Genomic DNA, 15127 nt, shown 5'->3' with positions numbered 1-15127 from the left:
TGAATATATTATATTCACTGTATTACTGTACTGTAGTACTGTACTGTAGAACTGTATTTGTCATTGAAATAACATGTGGGACCACACTCAATATTTTTCTATATTTTTCTATTTTTTTCTCAATATTTTTTAGCTAAAAAGAAGCTAGAATGATACACTGATTTTATGTTTTAGGTGGCGTTGGTTTAAATGCATATTTTGAATGGAATTATTAATTTCACACTGATTTATATGTGCATATGTATGTGTATTTATATCCATAGCCACACTGTCATTCTCGTTAAAAAAAACTAATGTCAATAATCTAATATACTATAAGGGCTATTTTTTTCTCTTTTGGATTAAATTTATAAAACAAAACAAAACAAAACAAAACAAAACAAAACAAAAAATATTAATGTCAGGTTGTGGGACTGTCCTTCATTGTTTCCCTAGTGTTTTAAATATTTGTTTCCAGTTTTGTCCAGTCTTAAAGTTTTGTTGCGTTTGTTTCATCTTTGGATTTTGTTTTGTTTATTTAATAAATACGTGTTGCTTTGTACTTTTGAAAATTTGATTTTAATTGATGTATTGATTAAACAGCTTAGTAATCAGTTTAATTGGCTATTCAGTTTCAATTACATGTGTTCTCTTATAATTCTGTAACTAAAACCAACATTAAAATATTCTTTTAACATGCCACACCCTTTGGATTTTATAAAGAAAACTGTATGCATTTTAAATGATTTTTTTTAACAGATTAGCATGTATCCTCAATTAGAAAGAGAGAGAGAGAAAAACCTGCAACTCCTGGGTCAAAACTAACCCATAATGGGTTATTTTTGACCCAAATCCTGGGTTAAAAAGGGACCAACTAATTTCTGGGTTATTTCAACCCAGAAAAAATGGGTTATTCTTTTTGACCCAACTTCTGGGTTAAATACCTGACCCAAATGCTGGGTTACAATAACCCAACATTGTAGTTAATATAACCCAACTTCTGGGTCAAAAGAACAACCCAAATATCTGGGTTGAAATAACCCAGAAATTAGTAGGTCCCTTTTTAACCAAAGGTCAGAGGTCAAAAATAACCTAACTTGGGTAACTATGCCAGTATGCCTTATTTCAGAAAATAAAACACTTACACACTTCAAGCACTTTTACATTTTTATTGCATTAAATTAAATTCAATAAAAAAAAAACACACACTTGGACCTATTTATTTTAGGTCACACTGTAATAACATTGTATAACAATTAGACATTTAAAAAATAGAAAAATAAACAACTTATTCTCTCTCAAACATTTGACAGCATTCAATAACTGGATTGAACTTGAGGCTTTAAACATTGGTTGTGTCATTTACTGCAGCTTAACACGATTAAACAGTTCTGCAATTAAGCAAGGCAGTCTTAAGAAATTTGACAGGTTTTGATTCAGATCCCTCAATCTGATATACAACTTGCTGCAGAAACTCCCATGCGGGAGCACACTGCTTGGAGTAGTTGATATCAAGAACATAAAATGCCTTGAAACACACGTCAACTGCCCGAAACAGAGTGCCTGACCAGCTAATATCACAAATGCCTGAGAAGCACATTGCTGGGGGTCTCCCAGCCCCAGGACAGAGAGGAATGGCTTTGATTGCAAGAGGTATTCCACCATATTTGTTCCAACCTAAAACAGACAGAGACAGAAAGATACACAAAAGAATGTGAATATTGTGTAGAAGGTGAACTGTAAGCAAGATAATAGACTACCAGTTTGTGTTATAATGCTGATACTAACTGTACAAGGAAGCCAAATGAACTGTGGTTCTTAATTGGTGTGTTCATTTTGAGTGGGTCATGAATGTGTAAAAGAAAATGTGGATTGAGAACCACTCAGAGTAATAAAACTTAACATCTTCAACTTCACTTTCTAGCTACCATAGATGGCATCACTCAAAACTGAAATACAACTGCGAGGAACCTTGGAGTTTTTTTTTTTTTTTTTTAAATCAGGATTCACCCTTTAGCTTTCACATGAAACATGTCACTTGGATTGCCATCTTTCACCTGTACAGCATAGTTAGAATTAAGAATATTCTCTCTCAGAGTGGTGCTGAGAAACTGGTCCATTGTACTTACAGGCATTTGGTGTATGGACGCTGTCCGGGACACTTCAATGGAGTGCTGGACAGTCTTCTTCCCAACCCTGTAGACGGCCTGTGGCACCATGTTGGGTAGAAGTGTTAGCGCTAGTTCCCCTTTGGCATCTGTAGGTTAACAATATTCTAGGTATCAGTATGTGTGTGAAAAAATAAAACGACTATAGAAATATGTAAATGAAAATGAACAGACATTTTTAATCTTTTACAAAGTTTTGCAGTAGAGATAACACACATCAGGTACAGATAAGGAACAATTAGGGGGTTAAAAGGGCTAAAAGCAAAATTAACGGAAATGATACATGTACACATACAATATATTATGTCTTGTATGACCCACTCATCTCATTAGACACCATTTTCTTATTAAGTGCATTCACATCTTTGTAAAAAAAAAAAAAAAAAAAAAAAAGCATCAAGTTAAATGAGCATCAGTTTCCATATGAGTTCCATACAGTCTATACTGTCTATCTTTTCTTTCATTAACAAGTGTAATAATGACATTAATGCAAAGGTGAATATCTGGCCCATTATTATGCATAACAGCTAAAAGACAAGGCACAAGTATCTTTTAACTAAAAGGGTTATTATAGATATGCATTCCCCACTGTCAAAGAAGTTGTGACTGTCACAAAATCTTGCACTGACACATTTAAAACGTATTAAAGAAAAATGTTTAGGTATAGAGAGATGATGTGAGGGCAGTTAAGAGTAAAACACTCACCTCTAAAATTCTCTATCAGCTCAGACAGCCACCACTCAGTTAGCTTATCAGCGACAAAGCTGTCCATTTAAAATGACCTGGAGAAAACATAGCAATAGAAGTTAGCAACAATTTGAAGACCTGACACGTTTCTTTAACTCTTACTACTTAAGCCAGTAGAGCACTGTATAATATGATAAGCACAGCGCAGCTGGTTAACATAACTCAACTATTGTGTTGCCTCGTCGCTCTAGCCACGGCTAAAGGGGGTTGCACACTGGACGAGAAGGGTATTTAAAATACAAACACATTATTCTTTATGGGGCCGTTCACATGTCGCGCCTAAAAACGCGTGGAAAACGCTAGGCGCGCCGCTTTCCTCCTATCAACAAAGCGCTCGTGCGCTTGCGCTCCAGAAGCGTGTGCCGTTGCTAAGCAACCATGACCTGCGCTCTCCATAAACACGCGGAAGATTCAGGAAAGGATAAATGGATTTTCAGCATTAAAAATCATTTGCAGTAGCTCTGTTATTAAATTTATTTAAAAATATTTATTCCTGTACAGCTATGATAAACTGTTTCTCCGACTTGGAAGTGCTTTCAATGCTATTAAGGGAAAGGATGAATCTAATTGGTTAGTTCATGTCACATGACCTGCGGTGTGCATGCCGCGCGCCTACATTTGAAATAAACTTGAGCGCGTAAATGACTGTACATAGTCTTATATTAAATTTACTCTTCTTTCTCACAAATCGTCGTTAATGTATATACTGACTTCACCATGTGCTGCAACATAAATTTAGTTTTACATTAATTTACAGAAATCGGCTACTTGAATGAAAAATTGCTGATGTTATTGGATTTTCAGGTGATATTCTCATTTAATTTAGTTAACAGACAGTAAGTGTTAAGACTGCAGTCTCAGCAATGGTCTTTAATTATACAGTACAATCATAACATAGTACTGGCATTATCTAAACCCATAATATCCTTAAACGTAACAATATTGCTGGCCATAAACTGATAAAGTACGCGATACCTCGAGTTGTCCTAGACGCAGCGAGGGCGGCTTCTCGTCCGGTGTACGACCCCCTTAACGCGGCATGAAGTCTCCACTAGCTGCACTGTACTTATCGTATTACCACGAGTATTAAAACAATGAGATAAGTACAGCACAATTTATGAAAAATAGAATTTAAACACCGTGTAAAATGAATTCAGTCATTTAGGTCATACATGTATTTCTCAACGATGTGTAAAAAGCATTTCAACCATTTTGACATCGAATTTCATGAACTTATCGTTATTTTTAATCATTCAAATTTGGCTGGGTGGTTAATTACACTTTCTTCTTTAGTCTGAAAAACTCAAAACACATTTACTTTCACTTTACACGGACTTTAAACTAGTTACATATCTGCGGGTGACTACATGCTAACCACAGAATTACCATGATAAGCCATGGTCATTTTTTCAGCAAACGGTGCTAAACTACTAACGGGGACATGGACACAGAAAAGTTTACGTTACATTGACACTGAAAATACTTGCTTACCTTGAATACGCGACGAAGTTGTACCGAAGAAGCCCAGGCCAAAAAGGATCGAGCGTGAAGTTCAAGTGACGGTTATTTCAAACGACTGTTGTGAGAAAATACCAGAACAACAGCGGGGGCGGGGGGAAGGGTCGTGAACCCAGAACATGGGTTACTCTTTGAAAAATAACCCATAAACCTAAACAACCCAGGAGTTGGGTCAAAATATTAGCCCTATAACCCAGAAAATGGTTACTCTCTGAAAAAATAACCCATAATTTTAACCCAACACAAATAACCCAGAAAATGGGTTAAAGAAATAACCCAGGAGTTTTTAGAGTGTGGAAATGTTCATCTAGGATAACAAGTTGAAATAGAAGGATGTATTGATTTTAAATTAATTTATGAATTTATTCAATGTTTAAATTAAACTCAGTCAAAGCAACTGCAATATCCAGTAAAACTGGAGACTCTATGGAGCACTTCGCAAGCTATTCTTGAATGTTAATATCATGACTTCTGCGTCTCTTTTGACAATGAAAACCACTGCTAAAGTTTCTTCAGGAAATCTGTAACTAGACACGGCCTTTGAAGCAGAGATAGAAGAGTGTATTTATTTTAGTAATTTATGTATTGTTTCATTTTCAATAGTATCTATTCTATTATAGTTTTGTGGTTAAAACCAACATCAAAATGTTTGTCTAAATTATAACAAGACACACCCGTTCAATTTGTGATATGACATTGTGTTATAAATTAATTTGAATTTCAAATTCTCAAAACAGCTGCAAAACAACACTGTTTGCCAGCTTTGTCTTAATTGTTGAATTTTAATAGCATGTATTCTGTGACTAAAACAAATATAAAAATGTTCTTAGAAACCATTAACAAGACACACAGTTTTAAGTTGATACAGAGAAGTGTATTTATTAGGGATGTAACGGTATTGTAAATACCGTCGTACCGCAATAGCAAATTTATTCGATACTACCGTGGTCGCATGACTCGATAAAACGATAGGTCTTCTGAGAAAAGTTTGCTCAGGCGAATGGAGTGAACGGGAGGTAGCGGGAACTACAATTCCCATCAGCCCAGGCGTGGCCATCATCCTTTGCGGTCTGTTGTCGCTACAGATCCAGTAAGGTGCCGTTCACATGTCACGTCTTTTGCGCGCTCAAGTCCGTTATTTCAAATGTAGATGCGCGGTATGCGAGCGCATAATGAAAGCAACGCTTTCTTTCTATCCAAACCGCTCTGTAGCTTGCGCTCCCATGGCATCTGCCGTTGCTAAGCAACCATGACCTGCGCTCTCCACAGGCGCGACATGTGAACGGCCCCTAATGCGGAAATGGTGGGTGCTGCTAGTAGCGGCGAAGGAAAAGAGATGGAAATGGTCGAACCTAAAGATGCCCAGAGATCCCAGCTTTTACCAGATAATACATGGTTTAATAATTTTTTGTTATTAAAATTGAAAAATTGAAGTTCCTGTTTCAAAGTTTACAGATGGCTAATTTGTATGCCATTGATGTTCAGTGTTCATGTAAACTGTTTAATAAACACTTCTTGCACTTTTTTCGAGTCTCTTCATTAGTTTTGTTTTTCCTGTAAATGATTCAATAAATACCGTAACGTGTCATTCATACCGAGGTATTACCGTACCGTGAAGTTTTGATACCGTTACATCCCTAGTATTTATTGGTTTAAAATTTCATTAGTGTGTACTTTTTGTAATAGTTCTGTGAATACAACCAGCAATAAAAAGGGACCTGGAATAGGCCTACTGCATAACCTCAGGACTATGAAATGATAATGATTTTATTATTATTATTTTCTATATAATAATAACCACTATCACATATCTTGTTTACAATATTGCTTATTTAAATTCAAGTGAGCATTATGTGTATTTGTCTTTGTAGCTTTCAAAGAAAGCAAGAAATTGCTCTTCTTTTGTTAACCGTAAAAAATGTAGGTGGGAAACCATTAATGTTTTATCATTAACAAAAAGACACTCATTTGTCACCACCTACTGGCATAGAGATGTTATCAGAAGAAATGGTCACAATGTATCAGTTAATTAATCAGAACAAATGTTTTTGATGAACAAATTCAGAAGTCAGTGGAATACACTAACACTAATGTGATGTATGTCTTTCAGCTGTCCAGAAATGCAGATGAAGATATTAAGTTAATTATTTTCAGTATTTAAGTTTTGATATTCTAATACAAATTTAAGGTTATGAAGTAATTTATTCTTAAGTTATTATATTTAGAGTAAAAATATCTACTATATTACATTCTTTTACAAATGTGTAAAATACCACTATATTTAATGTCAATTATATTTTAATAAAGTTGAATTATATTACCATGTTTTGCTTTATTTATTTATTATTATTATTTTAGAAAATCATGTAGGCTATTCACTGGCAAATAACTGTAAACAAATTAGATATTAATGATTAACACAATAAAAATATATTACAGTTATTTTGTTTCTGATTACTTTTTTTTACCACTAAATATAACAACACGCAAAAAAAGTAGGCTAATGGTTATTGTCTCACATCTTTTTATATCAGAAGCGCGACTTATTTCTCGCGTTTGTATCAGTGAAAAGTGCACGAATAAAGGAGGGTGGAGATGGCAATGCGGATGAACTGAATTTTCCGAAACATTGTCCTTCCTTCCTCATGTTAGTCATTTCTTAACTATGATGGCTGCGGATAAGAAAAAAAGGTATGCAGCTAATTTTTTCCTCGTAGCTGTGTTTTATTCATTAGGCTTTAAAAACGAAAACTATGCGTGAAAATCAAATGTCAGTTACATAAAAGAAAGTCCGTGTCTATCGTAGGCTAATTAAATAATTTTCTCAACCAGACACAAGAGAAAGGATATGATGATATGAAATTGGTTTGGTTAATTTGTAAAAGCCTGTACAGGTGACATGAGAAAACGTGCACATGTACATTCAACATCCTGCTCAGATATTATTCTCTGAGTATTGCTCTAAATTACCTCAAATAGCACCATATAGCATATTGCAAAAGAACTGAATACAACACTCATCCCAAAGTGTTATTTTATAATGGATGCAGCACCCAGTAAGGCTAAAATTGAAGCTGGATTTGTCTTACCACTCAGTGGTGATTTCATAAGACTTTTGAATTCCTCAATGGTATTCCCATATCTTTCACAGTTTTTTTGCAAAGATGGATCCTTCAGACCGAAGGCACTGTAGTACATGTCTATCTTCTTTTTAGCAATGGCTAAATCCACAGCAATTGAAAGGCCAAGGAGAGGAACAGCAGCCACACAAGCAGACAAGAAAGCAACTTTACCAATGTTCTCCTCTAGAGCTTTCTTCTTTTTCTTATTAATCTGCAGCGTGATATTTGGCTAAGCCAGCATCAGCACACGTCTCTTATGCTGTGGAAGTTCTTTCTCCATCGTCTCCTGCAGAACATTAAAATCATACTTTCCAAGCTCGAAGGAAGAGATCAGAAACACGACAGGATCCTCTATACCAATCTTCCTCAGACCTAGACAGAAACAGGAAAGAAAGGGCAACAACAAGAATTGATAAATATTCAGTGTTGGGCAGTAGCGTCGCTACAAGTAGTGACGCTACTAGCTTAACTACATTTCTCAGTAGCGTGGTGGTAGCGTCGCTGTTTTCTGAATCAAATAGCTTTTCAGTAGCTAAGCTATTATTTTGATCAAGTAACGCGGTAGCGTCAACAAAAGCTACAAGCTATATATTGTTCTATACTTTAAGCTCAAATCGGAAATATAACTGCTACGGATCACTGATCCTGGGTCAGTAAGCGACGCCACCGCCACTAAACCTCGTGATGCCATTGGCTCATTAAACTGTCAGTCAAACCGTATTATTCCTCCCGCCTCTCTCGTGAATGAAGTGCGGCACGCAGTTTGAAGCATCTCAGCGTGTTTGCAGACTTGAGGTAAATAAAGAAGTGTTGATTGAAAGTACATTTATAAAGGCTAATTTTTTTTTTTTTTTGCATTCGAAGATATGAGAAAAGTGTGTCTTAGTCTAGCACTGGTTGTCGAGACTTTTGTTGTCGATATTTTAGCTAAATGTCAGAAAAAAACTGAGCGCCCACATAGCAACAGAAAACTGTATAATCTGCAATGCTAGTGATGGGCGCCTTGATTTTAGTATTTGAAGCAGGCTAGTGCTCTGGGAAGATCTCAAACTCAGAAGTACAAGATGGGCAGAGAGTGGGTGTCAAATTCATGGCGAAAGGCAAAATATTTCGGTTCGTTAGTAAAAACAAACAAACAAAAAACGTCCAGGTTCCATAGCAAAATAAGAATGAAACCGTGTTCTAGTCTAAACGAATTATAATAATCTTTGCTAATATTCTGAATACTTCAAACTGCTTTGGACTTTGCAGTAGCAAATTATGCCTTTACTATTCCAACATGACAGAATATGATATTCAGCTGTTTGGTCGCGCTGGTGTCTTACGTGTCTTACGCGCACACTATGTTCATTTGAAAAATAAAACACAGTCACCCAAAAGTTACACTAGTCAATTTAAATAGTGTGTATAACATGCAGTTCAGCATGACCACCGGTCCTGTGGCACATTTTTGCTCATCATGATATTTTCCGTCGACGTGCATGAAGTACAAAGCTTACCCAATGCATAATAATTTTGCTTCAAATACATTGCAGATATGGAAACATTTGTATTTGTGGCAAGAGAGGTAGTCTACATAAGCCCATCTTTACTTTCACATTTAATTTGTTTTGGATTGTTTAGGCAAATTTATTTATTTATTTATTTCATCATTGTTCTGTTCTGAATAAGATTAAAGTTAAAGGATTTGTTGTGGAGTGAGGGAAATAATGTCATAACATTATGCTGTAGGCCTGTTTATTTCAGAATATAATAAAATGTGACCCTGGACCACAAAACCAGTCTTAAGTCGCTGGGGTATATTTGTAGCAATAGCCAAAAATACATTGTATGGGTCAAAATTATTGATTTTTCTTTTATGTCAAAAATCATTAGGAAATTAAGTAAAGATCAAGTTACATTAAGATTTTTTGTAAAATTCCTACTGTAAACCTATCAAAATGTAATTTTTGATTAGTAATATGCATTTTTAAGAACTTAATTTGGGCAACTTTAAAGGTGATTTTCTCAGTATTTTGATTTTTTTGCACCCTTAGATTCCAGATTTTCAAATAGATGTATCTCGGCCAAATATTGTCCTATCCTAACAAACTATACATCAATAGAAAGCTTATTTATTGAGCTTTCATATGATGTATATATCTCAGTTTTGTAAAATTTAACCTTATGACTGGTTTTGTGGTCCAGGGTCACAAATGTGACTTATAGGCCTAGCCGCTGTGACCTGTCGGTTAAATTTTTACGTTAATGCATTTTACCTTCTGCAAACGAAAATAGCCGCTTGATTCGGTTATATATTCTTACTGTCAGTTAACAAATTTACAATAGAATTTAGCTTTGCTTCCCAGATAGTAACAGAGTCTGGGCCAAATCTGGCTTACATTCCACACTTGTCTTTTATTCACAGTCTTGACTGCAAAAGTTTGTGATTTGTTATGTACTATAGATTCTGACAATTAAAAAAATCAGGCTCCTGTATTCATGAAATCAATCACTATCTTTGTTCAAACACGGCAGTAAATTAAAGTGCTGTTTTTGTGCGGTCTGTCATATTTTAGTAGCTATATACAACAAATCTACAGCGCTTCCTTTAGGCTATTTATTACGAAGCTGTCAACACTGTAAACTCTGACGACATGCAATCAGTTGACGAACACCCATCCATATATAGACTATGTTATTCAATAATATGTATAAAATTATTTTATTTACAAATTTTGTGTTTTCCCTGTTTTATTAGTTTAATATTGTGAGACTGGTGCCATTGCTTTTTTGTTTTTATTTTTTTCAAGAAAGAATTCAACCCCCCAGAATATGAGATAAATCCAGCCCTGTACATGATACAGATTTTTATGCCAAATTGGTTTGGAAGAGTGGTTGAATAAACGATTAAACTGAACTTGCATGCCTGTATGACTGACAATTTAATTGATCACTGAGAGAGCACTGACTTTGTATGATGTTGGTTCAATAGAAAAATGAAATTTTAAAAAATAGCTTAGATGTAGTGAACTACTTTTGCCATGATGCTGTAGCTTAGCTTGCTACATTACCAAAGGCTGTAGCTTTAGTGTAGTTAAGCTTCATTTAATGAAGAGTAACTGTTAGCTTAGCTTACTACATTTTCCAAGTAGCTTGCCCATCACTGTAAATATTTTAAAATAATTATCTAACACGATAATTATCTGATTATCATTATAATCATTAAATATTATGCTGTTGTTTTCACATAAGTGAATTACATTTATATATATATATATATTTTTTTTTTTTTTTTTTAAATTACAACATCTTAATCAGTTTGTTGCTCAAAACATTGCCATAGGCATCAAATAACTAACCATTTTCAGAGCACTCTCGTATAGTCTATATCATCATAATTGTTTTTACATGAGAAAAATGTATATGCATAATATATGAATTTAAAACACAACATTTAAATTGCTTTGTTGCTCAAAATGTTGTCATGAGCATTGAATAGCTAACCATTTTCACAGTCTTCTCGGATAATATCCAGTGTCTTTTTCTCGTCAAAGTTCTTCCTCCTCTTCTCAGCAGTAATGCAAAAGTCAATCTTGGAACGAACAAAATAAATCTTTTTCCCCATCCTAGTGATCTTTTTGGCCAGCTGAGTGTGGCATTCTCTGAACCGATCTGAAGCGATGATGATGAAAAAATCATAGCGCTTAAACTCAACCCTGTCAAGATACTCATCAGCTTTGAAGTTTGGTGTTCTAAAGCCAGGAAGATCCCACACTTTCACATTTTTATATTTTGGGTGAAGATATGCTTCAGGCTCCATCGTGGTTTCTATTGGACCAGTTTCAGCAGAGCCCTCTTCATCATCTCCTAAACCCCTGAATAAATTGACGAACGTGGACTTTCCCGAACCAATCTCTCCCGTCACACCAATGTTTAGTTGTACAACATCTTGCTTTCTGAGGTATCCTTTGATTCTGTTTATCCATGATGGGACATCCTGAGTGGATATGGAATCTTTAATATCCTCCAAATGCTCCTGGGTTATTACAATTTCTTCAAACGTAACCATCTAAAAATAAATCACATTATTTGTAATAAATTAAGGCATAGGGGCTTGATTTATCCAATTATACAACTTAACAAATAAATAAGTGTACATTAAATTAAAATGTTTACATGTTCCTCTTTCAGCTAGATGCCCATAGCTAAATATGTACCAAAATGGCAACTTATAAATTAAATCTGATCTATAGACCTTTCTCACAGAAACCGGAAATACGCAATCGCAGGGTATGCAGACTTCCTGTGTAATGTCAACACAGCAGAAAGCCGGGTAATTTAAAATTAAAATGGAGAGAGTCTACACAACTTCCCTCACTGTTGCCAAAGATAACTTTTGCCGACGTGATAAGAGTCGTGGAGGAAAACTCCGTCACAAAGAGGAACAAATTGGATAAAGGATATACTTTTTCCACGAAGAGTTTATCCTGGACGTTCTAAAACGCTTAACGTGAAAAACGCTTAACGTGGCTTAATGTACGTAAAAAAACAACCAGGAAACCCCAAATTTCTGTCAAACCTTACTTGGAACAAACACTAACTACTATCAAAAGAACAAACCCTTATTCCACAGATAAAGTGAATTATATCATGTTAAGCGTTTTCTCCCCCAGCCATTATAAGGAAACTGCTTAACGTGGTTTAACTTACCTCAACAGCGACCAGGGAAGACCAAACTTCTGTTAAATTTCACTTATAATAAACACTTGCTGCTCTCAAAAGAACGAGCTCTTATTCAGCATATAAAGTGAATAATATCACGTTAAGCGTCCCCATAGAAACCCATAAGGAAACAGCTTAACGTTTAACGTAACAACGACTGGGAAAAAAACAAATTTCTGTCAAAAAGTACTTACATAAAAGTACTTGCTGCTGTCAAAAGAATGAGATCTCATTCATCATATAAAGTGAATAGAAATCCATTAAGGAAAAAGCTTAACATGGTTTGTTAATGGACTTCTATGGGGGGCGATCGCTTTATATGCTGAATAAGAGCTCGTTCTTTTGAGAGCAAGTATTTATTATAAGTAAAATGTAACAGAAGTTTGGTCTTCCCTGGTCGCTGTTGAGGTAAGTTAAACCACGTTAAGCTGTTTCCTTATAATGGGCTTCTATGGGGGAGAAAACGCTTAACGTGATATTATTCACTTTATCTGTGGAATAAGGGCTCGTTCTTTTGATAGTAGTTAGTGTTTGTTCCAAGTAAGGTTTGACAGAAACTTGGGGTTTCCTGGTCGTTTTTTACATACGTTAAGCGTTTTAGAACGTCCCGTTTATCCATAACTTTCAAGCCCAGCAAACAGGGGACGTCCGTTTAGGTCCGCAGTACGTCCGCTTTACAACGTTCGCTGGCGGACGTTCGGAGGACGTCCGGATTTGGTCATATTTGTAACGTTCGCTGGCGGACGTTTTGGGGACGTCCGAATTTAGTCCTCTTTTTGACGTTCGCTGACGGACTTTCAGAGGACATTCGTCTGAGCCAGATTGCGAACGTCTCTATTTCGTCCCTCATTCATACTCATCTACCATTTTCATAACACTTGAAAAATCCAGTCTCATGCAACTAAGACAAAGTTCATTAAATCAAAGATTTAAACAAAATCCCTTTTATTTAACTGTTATAATGGAATACAAAAAAAAACATGTTTTGCAGATTGATGTTAGGCCAGCCTATTTATTTATTTTTACTATAGTAGCCTATAAATAAAATATATAACTCTTTATTCTTATTCTATTTTAACAGAAAAAATGACCCTTTTAAGACTTGCACTCTATTCATTTTCTAACTGCTTGATTTCTTAAAACAAAAACTAACATTAGCTTCTCTATTCGGACCTTTTTGCATTCTATTTATTTGTTTTCTATTTATTATATAATAAACAAAAAGGCCTCTAAGCTTGCTCTATTCTTTTTCTATTCTGTTTTCTGTTTATTATATAATTAGCAAAAAAAAAAAAAACAACTTGCCACATATCATTGCTCTTTAGACTGTCATTTAAACATCATTCCCCATGCATAAAGAACATTAGGTTGCTCTAAAAGTATGTTATAGTGTGATGAATGCAGACAAGAAAACATGAACAATGGAAAAGTGGAAAATAACAGGTAAGACAAATACATTTATTCTACCTATTTACATATCAAAGTGTTGGTACGCCAATAAGAAAAGGTATTTAGAAAAAAATATCTTTGCGTGCTATACCACGTGCAGACAAAAAAAAGTGTAATACAATATAGCCAAATTGGGTTATAGGCAACAAGCAAGTGTAGATCAAATGAGCGCGTGATCGAGTCACATCACTTTAGGGTACGCGCAGGTATCCATGGCAACGCTCAGCTGCGTAGTGAGTGACAGTTAACGGTCCTCCCGGTTATTTCTTCAGACACGGCCTTTTGTTTATAGCTTTCGTCGGTTGAAAAGGTATTTATACTTTTACATTTATACACATTATCTACCGTAATCACTGTGTATCTGGTAATGCTAAAAAGTTCGTTTTCTGAAGTTGTCCGTCGTGTATGGCTGCTGCCTTTAGCATATGTGAACAAGTTTGAAGCTAACTGTTCAAAAGGCTACTTTAACCTAATGTGTATAACCAATCCCCATTTGTAACGTCACCATCTTGTGTGTCACATGAGGTCAGGAAGTGGAACAGGTGCGCTGAGCAGACATGCAGAACGTGAACTCCTTCCTTAAGCAATCCGCTACATCTCAGCTTTGTCTGTGATATCTCACACTTGCTGATATAATATAGTTGTGCGTGCATATAAAGTAAGTGTATTTTGTTGTTCTTTATTTAAATCTGACGAATGTTTTACATGTCGCGAGTGAAACTCGTTTAGTGCCATTGCGTCATATATATATATATATGTATGTGTGTGTGTGTGTGTGTGTGTGTGTGTGTGTGTGTGTGTGTGTTTATGCCATTATATACTTGATTTGTCACGATTAAGCTTGCTTTATTAAGTATTTTCCGTGACTTAGGTTTATGTTACATCGAGTTATTTCACTGCTAAGGACTCGTGGTTTAGTATATCCTGACATGTGCCTCAGTCACGTTTACTTCAGTAATAGCACCATCTTGTGGGCTGTCATAGAATGACTACATTACTTATTTGCACAGATGTGTTAAACTGCCCTAATTGTGTTCTATTCTATACTTGTAAGGAATGTTATTTTTGATAATTGTTTATATTTGTTAATTAATAATTTCTAATGTAAGATTCTGTTTGTATTCTGTTATAGAACCACAACTTTTACTATCAGTAAATGCTTTACTGAGATTCTGAAGTCTGGAGTGAATTCTTCAAGTTAGATGTCATTACACAGTTCTGACCGACTGTCTGCAGGGGTTCGAACTCACTGAATCAGTGCTAAAATCTGAAACCTCAACTATAAATGGTCCTTCGAGCCGGAACTCGAATTACTGCAGAGAAATGACATCCCCTCCAGAGTCAGAGCCTCCAGTTGTACGTCCCAGACGACATATAAAGCCACCTGCTTACCTAGTAGACTTCCAAGTACAAAGACCTGGAATTGAAAGGAGATCCCAG

At 35.5% G+C, this 15127-nt stretch overlaps 1 protein-coding gene across 1 annotated transcript in view; it reads right to left on the bottom strand.

The window, feature by feature from the left end:
- Positions 1–6744: 6744 nt before the first annotated feature.
- Positions 6745–15127, bottom strand: part of LOC141291030 (uncharacterized) — a 22085-nt gene continuing 13702 nt past the window's right edge. The window contains exons 6-7 of the mRNA XM_073823189.1: positions 11021–11585; positions 6745–7906 (exon numbers count right to left, since the gene is read on the bottom strand). Of these exons, the coding sequence (XP_073679290.1) occupies positions 7764–7906; positions 11021–11585 (708 nt within the window). The 3' untranslated portion in view covers positions 6745–7763. The remainder of the gene's footprint in view (positions 7907–11020; positions 11586–15127) is intronic.

The sequence above is a fragment of the Garra rufa genome, chromosome 18 (genome assembly GCF_049309525.1).
Source record: "Garra rufa chromosome 18, GarRuf1.0, whole genome shotgun sequence".
NCBI lineage: Eukaryota > Metazoa > Chordata > Actinopteri > Cypriniformes > Cyprinidae > Garra > Garra rufa.
The sequence above is the reverse complement of the archived record's forward strand: the minus strand, read 5'-3'. Positions and strand labels throughout refer to the sequence as shown.